The following is a 15,732-nucleotide window of genomic DNA, read 5'->3' on the forward strand; positions in this document are numbered from 1 at the left end:
TTGCAACAACGGCAACAACAGTGAGAGGGAGTGTTAGTTAGGTTGCAGTGCAGATGCAGAGTTGACAGCGATACAGTTGTACAGTGTAGTGTCAGCAGCAGCACAGATTTAGTATTATCAGAGTTGTGCAGTGGTTGATGGACAATGGCAAGCAACTATAGTTGTCAAACATCAGCAGCGTGTATGGGAGGATGATGCAGAGACAGGGTGTTGTAGTAGTGCAACACTAGAACACCTTCCTCGCTAAGAGGGAGTGTTAGTTTTTGTAGCATCGGATGGTGTTCTAGTCTCAAACTTTGTGGAGAGGCTAAAACACGTGAATTCTCAAAAACCCATAAATCATTTCTGGAAATTCCACCTAGATACATCTCAATTAAATTAATTGACAGATAATTAAGAATGTCGAAGTCTAATTTAGGGAAATCAATTAATTAATAGGAATTAATTGAGAAAGGTGAGAATTATCTAGAAACTCACATGGATCAACTTAGAGATGATCTCAACCATCAATTAAGATTTAATCATGGTCGTTGAAGTCTCAACTAGAGATTATAAGAGGAGGTCGTTGTGGTAGATGAAGGACACACCAGTTCCAGATACTCAGTGATCAAGGTTGTTCGATTTTCTACTAGCAGGTGATTCAGTGGTGAGATCGAGCCAGTGATTGAGTAGCAGATGGCAAAGGGGCAGAGTAGCAGATTTCCAGAGGAGTTTCCAGTTCCGGAAGAGTCAGGTGAGAAGGTCGTATTATTTCTCCAAGAGGCTGCACAGGGGCTCCGCAGAGCCTCAAGGGAGCAGATTGATTCAGCGGAGGAAGAATTCGATTTAGTTGCTGGTGGTTGGAAAAATTCCTAGTAGGCTAAGCGAATCACTTCTAGGGGCAGAGACAGGCAAAACATCTGATTCAGAGGGAGTTCTGAGCAGTGCGTACAAGAGACTGCGTAGAGGTGGACGTAGATCTTTCGGGAGTCAATTTTTGAGCTCAGTTTGTGGTTGGATTGCTTGTGGAAAGAGGGAAATTCTCTCAATTGATTTTGCTAGTATTTCTCTCAGACGGGATTGCCAATTTGGCGTCCATTTTATTGTACTCAAAATTTTTGTTGTTGCATAATAATAAAACTCTCATTTGTTGCACCAGTTTTCCCGCATTGGTTTTTTCCAGGCACAATTGTCCAAAAATAATAGTGTCAATTTGTTTGTGATTGCTCTAAATTTCTCAGTTCCGCATATTTTATTTCCGTAGCATAATTTTTTTTGTGAAGAATTGCAGGGTGAATTATTTGTTGTTTATTATAGCAAATAGATTGCTTAATAATTAACCAGTAAGAAGAATAGTTTCTAATCGCTGCATGTCAAGGAATTTTCACACAGTATGCTTCATTTTCCAAAGCCAGACAAGTGTTGCCACATCGGCAACCTCTGGGGTTTTGAGCCATAAATTGGGTCTTCAACTTTCACTGAGCATTTCTCTCAAACTGTGAAGGCCCATGGGATGCTCCACATACCACCGGAATCAGCATGATGAAGAGAATCTGATGGCGAGAGTTTCCAAGATAAACTAACTAATCTGCATCATCAAAATCCTCAACAATTATGGGGGGTGCCCATTGTTTAGGAATCCAAACCCTAGTGCTAGGGTTTCATCCAACTGCATCAACTAGTGACATCATCAAGCTGCATCATTTTAGTGATCTTGCACCATCATCTTTACCTGTATCATATCAATAACCTCCAACTATCAATGACGATATCTACATCCTATACCTGTTGGCACCTGCTACACCTGCACCCGCTTTGACAACAATGATAACATATTCAACAACTAGTCCAAGTAATTGGTGATCAATCCTAAATTTTCTCCATAATTTTCTCTTTTTAAAATCGGTCCTTTTAAGGCTAGGGCGAAAATCTAGGGCTTGCAGTGAAATTTTAGGGAGGAGGCTTTTTGGTGATTTAAGAGCCTAAACATCAAGCTTAGGGTCTATGCTACCCAGCCTCCAAGTTTGGTGGGAATCCACTCAAATTTCATCCATAAAATCTCTTGCCCTAGGTGTTGTTGAAAAATGTAACTAGGTTTGGTCTTCATAAAATGTATTTGTCAAAAGATTTTTTATTATTGTTACAATGACTTATTAAAGCACAAGTTTCATGCTTAGGTCATCATTTTATTAGTCAAAGTCCCCATTGTGGACTCCTAGTATAAATAAAGAGTCATTAGATTCATTGTATATTTTACGAGACCCTTCTCGGGCTTTCGAACGATGTAAAAAGAATTATTTTTAAGCCAAAAATGAATTACGTAACCTCCAAACCAAATCGACCTCAAGAAGATCAAGTCGGCCTCAAGGAAGTCAATTCGACCTCATTGGAAGGCTATATATACAAGGCAGTTCGACTTCATTTAGAGCATCTCACTCTCTCAGACATAGTTCGATATTTGAAGCTAGAAGTTAGAAGCTGGCAAAAGTGCGAAGGTGAAGGAGGCTGAAAGAGGTGTGAGTTTGGTCAAGGAGGAAGGGAAGGACAAAATCGAAGTTTTGGTGTCTCTCCCTCTCTCTCATGTGGGCTAGTTTAGGAGATCGAAGTCTCCTTGTCAAAGTCGACACTGATGTTGATTCTGGAAGCTGCCAATTCGAAGTTGCTAGGGTCGAAGTGTTGTTGTTGCTAAGAAAAAGGTTGGATCGAAGAAGGAGAGGTTGGCTTGGTGTGGAGGATGTTTGTGTCTAGGTTAAAGAGTCTCAAGAATAACAATTGAAAAAGAGATTTTTTTGACTGGGTTTTCCCCTAGATAGGGGTTTTGCCCTGGAAGAGTGCCTACATCTTGTGTCTTGTGTTTTTGTGATCTTCATGCACACATAACTTGGTAATTGATTGATAAAAGATAATATAACAAATAAGTAAAAGAAGCCAACATAATTCACAAGTAATTATCAAGAAAGAGAAATCTAACCCTAATCTTACTAGCATTGATTTCTCAACATGGAATTAGAGCTAAGGTCAAAGAAGATTGAAGATCACTTTGTTGGCTTGAAGGAAATGATTACTCCCTCTATGATAAAATGGAATTCAATTCTACAGGAAGATGGATCAAGAAGATTGTCTACTACTTATTCAACAAGGTCAAACGTCAAGGGTTCTTAGCTGCATTTACAGGATGATGATAATGCATGGATCATTGACAGTGAAGCATCAAGGCATATGACAGGGTAAAGCAAACAATTACATACTCTATCAAAGGAACCATCTTCCCATGCAATGGAATTGGGAGACAACAAAAGCTATGTTGTTAGAGGCCTAGGATCAACATCTTTGAAGCTGGAGAATGGAGCAAAACTACGTCTCAACAACATACTATATGTTCCAGGTTTGAAAAAGAATTTGCTTTCAATTTCTTGCTTAGAAGATAAAGGGGATAGAGTTGCTTTTGATGATGGAAAAGTCTTGGTTTGGGGAAAAGATTCAAGTATTGACAAAGCTAGGGTTATTGGAGTTCGTGAAGGAAGTTTGTATAGAGTCATTACACCACCTCCTCAAGCCCTAGTTCATATGGAAATTTCTCCTGTTGAGCTATGGCATGGAAGATATGGTCATATTCACTACAAGGTCATTCCCACTCTTAAACATCTACTTCATGGCATCATCGATATCAAAGAAGATCGTGAAGGAGTTTGCAAGGGATGCTCTTTGGGAAAACATACAAGAAAACCATTTTCAAATAGTGAAACAAGGCCTAATGAAATATTAGACCTCATACATTCTGATGTGTGTGGGCCCATGTTTGACAAATCACTTGGAGGTCATCTTTACTATGTAACATTTATTGATGATCACTCTAGAAATACATGGCTCTACCTTCTCAAGAAAAATGATGAAGTATTTGAGAAATCCAAAGAGTTTAGATGCGAAGTGGAAACCTTAACTGAAAGAAAGATAAAGACTTTGAGATCCAACAATGATGGGGAATACACTTCTAGAGAATTGATTGCATATTGTAAAGAAACGGGAATTAAGAGGGAGCTTATTGTTCCCTACTATCCCTAACAAAATGGAGTGGTCGAAAGAAAGAATAAGACAATTGAAGAAGGTGTACGTCAAGACTTACAAAATTGCTATGGGGAGAAGCAGCAATGACAGCCGTATATATTCAAAATAGAAGTTGTCATAGAATTCTCCATAATATGACACCCAAGGAAGCATTCACGGGGAAGAAGCCAAGTGTGGACCATCTCTGAATCTTTAAGAGTCATGCCTATATCCATGTTCCAAAGGACAAACAAAAGAAGCTAGATTCTACAAGCATCAAAGGGATCTTCGTTGGCTATAGTCTCTCCTCAAAGGCATATAGAATCTATATCAAGTAAGGGAGACACATTGAAGTAAGCAAGGACGTTATATTTGATGAGAATCAAGCCTACAAAAGATCAAAGGGTATTCCTATTGATTCTGATGACGAAGATCTACCCATATTTGAGGAAGAAGAAGAAGAACCCGACAACACTTCTACAATTCAAGAAGAAGAAGAAGAACCCGACAACCCTTCTACAATTCAAGAAGAAGAAGAAGGACTAAGTGAGCCTATTGAACCTGTGGTCGTACCAAGCACAAGGAAGAGGCCAAATTGGCTAAAAGCTACTCTTGAAGATGTTGAAGGTCATGGAGCTGCGAAAGGAACCTTTAGGGAAAGCAAAAGGCCGAAGAGATATTCTGGATATGCTGCATATATGACAAAACTAATTGAAGCAAAACCATCTAAATTTGAAGAAGTTGCTCATCAAGAAGTATGGAAGAAAGCTATGCAGGAAGAATATCAATCCATCATGAAGAATGGGGTTTGGGAAATCGTTCCTAGACCTAGTAACAAATTGGTTGTCACCTCGAAATGGATCTACAAGATCAAACACGTTGTTGATGGAAGCATAGATAAATACAAGGCCAGATTTGTTGCAAGGGGTTTCTCTCAAAAAAAAGGCATAGATTATGAAGAAACGTGTGTACCCACTGCAAGGTATACTACCATTAGATCTTTGGTTTCATTGGCTGCTACAATGGGATGGAATATCCATTAAATGGACGTGAAGATAGCATTTCTGAATGGGACCATCGATGAGGAAGTATACATTGAGCAACTTGAAGGCTTTGAGGTAAATGGCAGAGATACTCATGTTTGTAGACTCAAGAAGGCCCTGTATGGTTTGAAGCAAGCTCCTAGGGCATGGTATGCAAGAATGGATGCATACCTTCTAAGAATTGGGTTCGTGAAGAGTTCTGTTGATCCAAATATCTACATCAAGGTTGTGAATAATGAGCTAGTCATTATTCTATTGTATGTGGATGATCTATTCATTACAGGTGTGGAGAGAAGAATACAAGAATGCAAGAAGATGTTGGCAGTTGAATTTGAGATGAAGGATCTAAGACTGATGCACTATTACCTAGGTCTGGAAGTATGGCAAAATCCTGGGAGACATATTGGGGCAAGGAAAGTACATCATCAAGTTGTTGCAGGAATTTGAGATGATGGATTCCAAGCTTGAAGCCCATGACTACTCCTATGATCACCAATCTCAAGAAGTTGAGGAGCTCTCATGGATCCTACCTCCTATTGTCAGTTGGTAGGTTCTCTGATGTATCTGGTAAATACGAGGCCAGATATATGCTTTGTTGTGAACATCGTCAATCAGTTTCAGTTGGAGCCTCGTCATGATCATTGGATAGTTGCCAAGCGTATATTGAGATATCTTCGTGGCACGATACATTGCTGCCTAAAGTATAAAAGCAAGGAAGTCAAGTTGATTGGCTTCACAAATTCTGATTGGGGTAGCAGTGAGACCGATGGGAGAAGCACTACCGGAGGATGCTTTAGGTTGGGATTCGCCATGATCTCATGGATGAGTAGAAAGCAAGATCTCGTTGCTTTGAGTAGTGCTGAAGCAGAGTACGTGGTTGCATGTGAAGTAGGAAAGGAGGTTGTATGGTTGAGGAAGCTTCTGACAGATTTGTTCGAGAAGCCTCTGGATCCTACTGTGATTAATTATGATAATCAAAGTTGTATCAAGATGTTTGGAGATCCTGTGTTTCATGCTAAGACGAAGCATATCAACAATAAGTTCCACTATATTAGGAACTTGGTGCAGGATGGGATCGTGAAGCTATAGTATGTCTCGATAGACGATCAGGTAGCTGATATACTAACAAAGTCTCTTCCCAATAAGAAGTTTGAATATCTTAGAAGCATGCTTGGTTTAGTTGATATTGTTGATTTTGTTGATGATGATAAAAGTTTGGAAGAGATTTGTTGAGGCCTTGTGTGTGAGACACATTGCCTAGGAGGACATCTGGTCAGCACTATGTGTTGATGTCTAGTTCCCAAAGTAGGGAGGGTGGCATTGGTCATGGAGCTCTGACCTCGGATACACACCTAGATCCCTAGGTTGATGGTTAGCAAGTAAGCCTGATGGTACCTAGAGAGGTTGAAAGCTTTAGTCCATCTTAGTCCCACTTGGATAGATTTCCCTGGTCAAGAATCTAGTCTATGGCATTGTAGTGCCTAAATTGTTGAGAGACCTTGGATAGATTGCCCTGGTCAGGAATCTAGTCCATGGCATTGCGGTGCCTAAACTCTTCATAGTTCATATAGTTTGAGATCTTCCATATGAATACCTCCCTAGTTAAGAGGGAGTGTTGAAAAATGTAACTAGGTTCGGTCTTCATAAAATGTATTTGTCAAAAGAATTTTTATTATTGTTACAATGACTTATTAAAGCATGGGTTTCATGCTTGGGTCATCATTTTATTAGTCAAAGTCCCCATTGTGGACTCCTAGGATTAATAAAGAGTCATTGGAATCATTGTATATATTATGAGACCCTTCTTGGGCTTTCGAATGATGTAAAAAGAATTATTTTTAAGTAAAAAATGAATTATGTAACCTCCACACCAAGTCGACCTCAAGAAGATAAAGTCAGCCTCAAGGAAGGCAATTCGACCTCATTGGAAGGCTATATATACAAGGCAATTCGACTTCATTTGGAGCATCTCACTCTCTCACACATAGTTCGATATCTGAAGCTGGAAGCTGGGAAAAGTGCGAAGGTGAAGGAGGCTAAAAGAGGTGCGATTTTGGTCAAGGAGGAAGGGAAGAACAAAATCGAAGTTTTGGTCTCTCTCTCTCTCTCTCTCTCTCTCTCTCTCTCTCTCTCGTGTGGGCTAGTTTAGGAGATCGAAGTCTCCTTGTCAAAATTGAAGTTGTTGTTGATGCCGGAAGCTGCCAAGTCGAAGTTGCTAGGGTCGAAGTGTTGTTGCTGCTAGGACAAAGGTTGGATCGAAGAAGGAGAGGCTGGCTTGGTGTGGAGGAGGTTTGTGTCTAGGTTGAAGAGTCTCAAGAATAACTATTGAAGGAAGAGATTTTTTTGACTAGGTTTTCCCCTAGATAGGGGTTTTGCCCTGGCAGAGTGCCTACATCTGTGTCTTGTGTTTTTGTGATCTTCACATAATTTGGTAATTGCTTGATGAAAGATAATATAACAAAGAAGTAAAAGAAGCCAACATAATTCACAAATAATTATCAAGAAAGAGAAATCTAACCCTAATCTTACTAGCATTGATTTCTCAACAGGGGTTGCTCCAAGAGGGAAACCCTAGTCTCTTTTCCCCTCAACTTGTGGACTTTCTTCAGGGTTTCATGAGCCTTGGCTTAGTTGAATATCATTGTTAGAAACCCTTTCCTTTGGGACTTGACCTTGTGAAAACCTGTCATCATCGAAAAATCTCAAAACCCTAGGTCTTGTGTCTTCTTTATAGGGTTTTTCATTGAGAGCATTTTGCTTCTTTGAAGCCTTGAATCATTATTGAGTCTCTCTCTTGAATGAGCTTTAGCTAGATTAGTTTGTGCCTTATGCTTAGCATATCTATTTTAAGTGACCTCCTTCCTACCGGGACTCCTCCCATCGGTGGAAGTCTGTAAAGAGCAGGGGTTTTGGCTCAGGTGACATTGGGCCTCTACCCCATTGTTAGCACTTTATCTAGCTTTTGTATTGTAGGGTTCCCTCTCCAAGGCCTGCTATATTTTGTGGTAACAAGTCCCAATTTTAGAATAGAAGTCGCATATGAAGTGTTATTATGCCCATTTCTTTCAAGCTCGGTTCACTTAGATGCACCAATGATTAATGTACCTGATGATAAAAATTGCAGCACTAGATACTGTGTATAATTGGTAGGTGGTTCCATCTATAAGTCTAGGCAACTTAACTAAGGCTCAAGTCCTCTAGAGGGACATATTGACACCCACAGGTGATGCGTTGAGAGCCATGGGACTCCGGACAGTTGTAGAGCATCATTCATTGCCATGGGCACCTTCAGCACCCACAGCTTCTGCACTTTGCCCTATATTATCCATGGGATGATGCACCTGGACCAGCATGCCCCTAGTCGGCTTAGCACTTCATGAGGGTTAGGCAATTGATCCAAGGCCCAGATGAGGTTTGTCTCATACCTTGAGACATGGGAGGGCTAGCACCATCTTCAGTGCCCTCAACGTTGGAGCAGAGACAAATATTTCACCACTTGGAGACCCATGAGACCCAATTTTGTGCCCCAAACCATATTTAGGGGTCCACAAGATGATTTGCACCGAGACAAAGGGGCCAACCCCTCCATCATGATTTTAGAGGCCCTCTACACTTGACATGGCACAAGAAGGCCTCAACGTCAACCCTCTAAAGGCCCATGCATGCATGACGTCAGTACTTCGGCCCACCTGTTGGGGATTTATCTTTATTTCACATTGCTTACTAGGTCGGCCTATAACCTAGAGGCTTTGTTGCACATTATTTTATAACGTTAGGGGCTTGTAGGTTAAATTACACATGTTAAACCTCATATATATTTGAGAGACCTTATTTGTTCTCTCATCATCACACTTCTTTGGATTTTCGGCCTCCTTAGAAAGACTCACACTTCTTGTTCTCTTGGATTATATTGGATCTTGGATGCACTTTGACATTTGGAGCTGATTTTTGGATATTCTTTGGAGCTATTCTTGGCATAATGGATGGATTTCTTGCATAATTGTCTTGTAAGTGCTCTTAATTATTGAAGATCTTTGTTTCTATGTCTAATGTATGGAATGATTAATTCTAGTTTATGCTAAATTGTGCCCTAAATTTTGTTGAATATCTATTGAATGCTAGCTAGAGGAAAATTGCATGCATTACTCATACATGACATTGTAAGAATTGTCCTAGTGGTGAAACTCTTTGAAGCTCTTCCCATAAACTCCATTATTCCTTGAGTGGGTAAATGCTTGAAATTTGTGCTAGGGCATCAAATTTCGGCCTCCTTAGGAACAAGATTGGCTTATCTTTGACATCCTTGACTCCATATACCCAAGGGACAAGGCACTAGTCCAAACCATTGGTGATCAATCCTATTTTTCATCCATCTTTTCTCCCTCCTAAAATTCGGTCCTTTCAAGGCTAGAGAAGGAACTAGGGCTTGGAGCAAATTTCTAGGGAGAGGGGATTTTGGTGGTTGAGGAGCCTAAACATCAAGTAGATAGGGTTTGCCACAAGACCTATCAATTTGGTGGGCATCCACTTCAATTTCATCCATAAATTCTCTTGCCCTAGGTGCTTTCCCTAAGAGGGAAGCCCTAGTCTTTCTTCCCTCAAGGACTTTCTTGAAGGTTTCATGAGCCTTGGCTTAGCTAATATACTTCTAAGGAAACCTTTTATCTTCGCCTTGACCTTGAGTTACTCCAACACTCGTCATATCAATCACAACCTAGATCTTGTGCCCCCATTTCTAAGAGCCTTCCTAGAAAGCAAATTGCTTCTCGGTGAAGCCTTGTACCTAAATTGTGCCTTTCTAGAAAAACCTCCTAGCGAGATCACTTCATACCTTAACCTAGAATATTTATTGTAAGTGATCTCTAGCCTATCGGGGCTCTTCCCATCAATGAAAGTTTGTAAAGCGCAAGGGGTTTTGGCTATGGTGACAATGGGCCACTACCCCATTGTTTCTAATAGGTCTAGTTTACACCTTGTAGGGTTTCCCTCTCCAAGCCCTGCTAGATTTTGCGACAACACCCCCAAATGTTGAAATGTTTAGCCCATGAAGCTTGGTGTCAGAGATATTGATGATGTGCCTAGTCGACCCAGTATGCCCCCAAATTCGCAGTGATATTGTTTGATGAGAAACACTTCTTCTAGAGCCCGGATGGTGATGGTCATTCTTGTGATGACAGGGGAGGGCTTGCACATAATTTTGGAGCCCCAACACTTGAGTGAGAGAGTGCGTCACCCGTCTTACACTTTTGAGGGTGACTTTGGGCACCATGGAGATAACGTGTTAGCATAGAGGCACTTTGGAGGCATGTCCATGATCTAGGAGCTACATCTTGAAGTATGCAGCATTTATTAGCCCACATGACACTTTGTGGTGTTTCGAGCTCATTTGCTTGAGGAAGATTTTCTCCCACACGTGTGAGTATTTATGGAATTTTTGTTATGTTTTGGAGCTACAAGGTTGCCCTGTAACTTCTATCTTGTGGAACACTTAAAGTAAACTTGTCAATGGGGCTTCTTAGCTGCATTTTTGTAAAAACGAGTGGGATAGGTCTCGTATAAATAGAGTCTCCCCTCATTTCATTCGTTCATCGTCACACATTGATTTTTTTCCTCTCTAAGAGAGTGCAACCTAGTTTTTTTGCTACTATGGGCAATATGTAATCTCTATGGATGTGACTTTCTTGTGGATGTGATTTTTGCATGGAGAAAATTTTCTAGTTATGAAAGAAGTGCCTTTTGTGGAGGATTTTGTAAGCCTTACTAGTGATATTTTGCATGTTGAATGATTGAAGTAGGGTTTCTATTATGCCATGACTAAAAGCTTGATTGTTGCTGAAATTTTGCTTCATTATTGCATGTAAAATTGTTATCTCTAAGGCCTGTAGCGAAACTCTTAATGTGCAAACCCTATATTTAGTTTCTCCCCTCACAAGAGCAATAGATAGGGTTTTAAAAGTGAATGTAGTAGGTGTCCCCCTTTACTCCATCAATTTCCTTACCTTGAATTTTTGCCCTTTAGACACCACTAAACCCTAGTAGGATAAGGCATTGATCTAGAGTGTGTTGATCATCCATAAAATTAACTAAAATTCATCTATTTTTCTCTCCTAGATGACTAGGGCAACCACTAGGGTTTCTAGGGAAGATTTATGCATACAAGTATGGTTTGAGTGGATGTATGTGGTTCAAACTTTAGGAATTGTATCTATAAATTATCTAGAGGCAAAATCTAGCATATTACATGATCTACTCCACCTAAATAGGGTTGACGTCACTTTATTGTTGTTCATGGATACCTAACAGCCATAGAAATAATTCCCTAGTTTAAACCTAATCTCTATTGGAAGATCTTCCTCTTTGGTCATTGAATGTCATTTTAAGATCTTTTACTTGGGCTGCCTTATCATTGCATATCTTACAAGCCCTAACTTATAGCAGCCTACTTCTTGGTATAAGTATCAAGTATTGAACCATGGTACAAAATACATAGGCCATCTTAGGCCCTATCGATATTCTATCCAACAAACACATTTTACTCATCACCTTGAGCCATAGTATTAGAGTATCTTTCTAGGTGATTTAGGGAAGCCTCACTTGTGGTTTAAATCCACTAAGAAGCAAGAGAATGGTTGTTGAGGTGACAGTGGCAAACTTTTCTCTTGTTGTCATAAGGTCTAGCCCCACCCAATGAAGCTTCGCACCAATCGTACTAGATTTTGTAGCAACATCTTTGGCATCGTTGCCAAGGAGGAGTTGAGTCCACCTCCTTGAAATCCAAATTCTATGCTTCAATAAATTTTTATGAGAGTATCCCAAATCCTATAGTAAACTCTCATCTGGCAACTCCTACAGCTAAATCCCCTTCCTTATCCACTGGTAGTTGGTCAAATGAAGCCATTGCTCCTAGAAAGAAAAGAAATAATACTAGGACTATTGCCTCTTCATCTTCTACCACAATTCCTCCTTCCTCCATGGCTAGGAACTTCTTCAATAGTTCTTCCACCTCAAATACAATGGCCAGGTCGTGGCTTAATGTTGCATTCAAGCCCTTGGATGCTAATGGGTTCCTTGATGCACCTCATAAGCCGACTAAAAAGTATTTAGAATGGTTTCCCAAATTCAACAGAAGTGATGCAATCATGGCTGAAAAGAAGATGTTTGAATTCTATTGGGTTGTTGGCGGAAGACTAATAGAAGAGGACATTGTCATGACGTTGTTTCCCTTGTCCTTGGAAGTAAGTGCTAGGGATTGGTATCTCGACTTGTCTATAGAAAGCTTTAAGAACTAGGACCAACTCCATGAAGCATTCAACAAGAGATGGGCCACCATAACGGAAGGCATGTAACTCTTGGCTAAATTCTAGGGAGCTAAGAAAATTAACAATGAAAGCATCAAGGATATCACACAAAGGTTTGAAAAATTACTCAAAGAAGTTCCTAATGACCTACAGATCAAACTATTCTTGACCTATATGTAGAGTATTTGAACCATAGTATAGAATACATAGGCCATCTTAGGCCTTGTCGATACTCTATCCAATAATAGACCTTTTACTCATCACCTTGGGCCATAGGTGATTTAGGGAAGCCTCCATTGTGGTTTAAACCGACTAAAGAGTAGGAGAAAGGTTGATTAAGTGGCAATGGCAACCCTTTCTCTTATTTCCCTAAGGTTTGGCACTGCCCAATGAGGCTTTGCACTAGGCCTACTAGATTTTGCAGCAACAAGGACTTCATTCGAGACTTTATCATCTGGGACTTTTCTAAAAAGAGAAATCAACAAATTTTCCAAGGCCAGGGAAGAGTAATTTAGTGGTTCAAAGACATATAAAATTAAAATGAGGGAATCTATCCACACTAAGGCCTGGAAAGAGAGAGATACATTGTTATTGGAGAATGAGAAGACTCTTTCTCAAGTATGGCCAATTAACATCAAGCAAATCCAGTGTCATCCTATCTCACAAGGAACTACAAGTCACTACCCTTGATCCTAGATCCCTACAATTCCTCCTCTTCGATCGGGCATGTTATAGCAAAATCAGCAACCTAGTGCAAAACTTCACTAGGTGACCTAGACAATTGCAACACATGGGAGTGTCACCACTATCACCTCAGCAATTACTCCCCTCTCTTTAGTGAAGGACATAGTCCAACACAAAGGAGGCTTTCCTAGTAGGGCTCAGGGATCAAATAACCCAAGAACCCTAAGCTAAGTGCCCCCTAAGGATCCTATAATGCAAATCCACAAGCTGAAGGTATAGCAAATTAGGGTTTGAGGTGGATGAAGGTATAACTTTTAGATTTAGGTTTAAGGGAGCTATGGGTCAATCTAAAGCAATGTTGCACAAAGCGCGATCGGGATTTAATCGGCGCCGGGAAAAAAGCGGAAAAAATCGACAAAAGCGGGAAAAAAGCGTTTGGCACAAAAATAGTCATTTTTTTTCAATTTTTTTAATATCTAAACCATCTACAACATAAAATAAATACATTGACACATAAATATGATAAAAAAACTAATATATAAGATGTTTAATATCATTTCTAGCGCTAAAATCACACATAACATTGAATCATGTCCTGAATAGTAAGTCCTGAGTCCCAAGTCCAACTCAGCCTCAAAATATCAACAAAAAATATGATAATGTATCTCATCATGTCATAATGTCATATACAATAAAATGAAAGTCTAATCCTATTGATTTCCTCTGCCCCTCTTGCGAGAATATGGCACAGCTTTCTCTTTCCCTCTAGATGTAGAAGCTGGTGCCTGTGCTGGTGGAAATGGCAGTGGAGTCTGACGTGCTCTAGAAGCTGAAGAACTAGTAGTAGCAGCTACAGGAGGCTGAGGTGGACGGAGACCACGTCCTCTACTGGTGGTAGTGGTAGCCCGGGTAGGCGGTGTCACCTCCTCCTCCTGCTCCTCCAACTCCTCCTCCTCCTGCTCCTCCTCCTCCTCCCCCTCATCCTGCACTAACCAATCCTCAGTGGGATCCATGAGAGGCCTCTCGGTCTCAACCCTCCATTCAGCAGTGGTGTCAATCCCATCCAATGAGATGGCTTCCGTATCAGGTGTCTTCTCTAGTTGTTTCACCCACAATCGAAGATTGTAGTAGACATAGACCATGTCATTAAGTCTATGGGACTCCAACCTGTACAAAGTTCATGAAATAATAAATTAATAATTAATAATTAATATTATAAAAAAAATATTGTTTAAAACTTTAATGAATTCAAAAATTTATTTGGAAATTTGCAATATTTTAAATGTTTAAGTGTTAACCTATTGCGCTTCTTGTTGTGTATTTTTTCAAATACACTCCAATTGCGCTCACATCCCGAGGAGCTGCATGTTTGGCTGAGGATGCGTATGGCAAGATTTTGCAAAAGGGGTACTCTGCCACCATACATCTTCCACCATGCGTCTACAACAAAATTACAAATAAAATTTTAAATAAACATAAGAAAAAAATGGAATTTGAAGAAACAATGAAATTTGAAACAAAGTTACAAAGTACATACTACAAACTAAAAAATACCTGGCATTTTAACCGTCCTATCAATGACAGCCATCTCAAAGCCAAATGTGCCACCTGACAACTTATATTGCTCAATTTGTCTAGAGATCTCCATACGTTCTTCTGAAGATCTCACCATCTTCTGGACACAGGTTAATAATCCTTCCACGACCTCAACATCAAAATTAAACCCACATGCATAAGAAAATGCAGGGTTCAGGAAAAGCTCAGCAGCATGAATGGGACGATGGAGTGTGTTGTTCCATCGCTCATCAATGACGTTCCATAGAAGGAGTTGTCTCTGGAACCCATCATCTCCCTTGTCATCATAGTAGGACTGAATGGCTTCTTTGGCCCTATCCATGGCTTCATACAAATAGCCCATTGCGGGCTTCTCACCATCAACCAACCGAAGAACCTTTACCAAAGGTTCTGTAACAGCGCACACCTCCTGCACTCCTGCCCAGAAGTCCTCCTGGTATGAAACTACTCTGCAGACGGCCTCTCCTTCTGGTTTGCGGCTCATTGACGAAGCACGCCACTCCTCTGAAAGAAACATTCTCTTCAAATCCCACATAGAATTCAAGAGGGATTGAAGAGATATGAAACTCGTCGCAAACCGTGTAATGGCGGGGCGCACCAACTCTTTGTTGTTGGTGCATTTTCTCATCAAGCTAAGCACAGATGTGTGGTTGTAAATAAATTTTGTGATGCTTTTTGATGAGTCAACAACCTCTTTGACAAAGGGAATTTTCCCTATGTCCTCTAACATCAAATCAATACAATGGGCAGCACAAGGTGTCCAAAATAAAGCAGGATGCTTGTCCATAAGCATTCTACCAGCAGCAACATAATTTGCAGCATTGTCCGTTATGACTTGGACAACATTTTCTGCACCCACCTCCAAAATAAACACATCCAGCAAATCACATAAAGTTTTTGCATCTTTGATTTGATCAGTTGCATCAACAGATTTGATAAACATAGTCCCCTTGGGACAACTAACCAAGAAGTTTATAAGGGTTCTCCCCTTTTGGTCAGTCCAACCATCTGACATAACAGTGCATCCTGTTTGTGCCCATGATGCCCTAAAATCCTCCAATCTTTGGGTGCAGTCACGCTTTTCATCTTGAAGAAGCCGGCCTCTGAAA

General features: G+C 40.3%; 2 protein-coding genes across 5 annotated transcripts in view; both read right to left on the reverse strand.

Annotated features, from left to right (window-relative positions):
- The window catches only part of LOC149181676 (uncharacterized), a 385,322-nt gene that overhangs the window by 338,776 nt on the left and 30,814 nt on the right, over positions 1-15,732 (reverse strand). The window lies entirely within an intron of this gene.
- Positions 13,614-14,760, reverse strand: LOC149181677 (uncharacterized). Its single transcript, XM_089418375.1, has 2 exons — positions 14,347-14,760; positions 13,614-14,215 (listed from the first exon to the last, which is right to left on the reverse strand). Exons 1-2 carry the CDS (start codon positions 14,472-14,474, stop codon positions 13,759-13,761), a joined length of 585 nt encoding a protein of 194 aa, XP_089274501.1. The 5' UTR covers positions 14,475-14,760; the 3' UTR covers positions 13,614-13,758.

The sequence above is a fragment of the Pinus tabuliformis genome, chromosome 3_2, assembly GCF_031772625.1.
Source record: "Pinus tabuliformis cultivar Carrire ecotype Pingquan chromosome 3_2, CPIR1, whole genome shotgun sequence".
In the NCBI taxonomy this organism is placed as follows: Eukaryota; Viridiplantae; Streptophyta; class Pinopsida; order Pinales; family Pinaceae; genus Pinus; species Pinus tabuliformis.

What these genes read in the sequence shown, in the direction of transcription:
- LOC149181677 (XM_089418375.1), bottom strand. Translation starts at nt 14,474, where the DNA reads ATGTATGGTGGCAGAGTACCCCTTTTGCAAAATCTTGCCATACGCATC. An exon ending in CACAACAAGAAGCGCAATAG is followed by an intron (nt 14,216 to 14,346) that starts GTTAACACTTAA and finishes AACTTTGTACAG; the next exon opens with GTTGGAGTCCCATAGACTTA.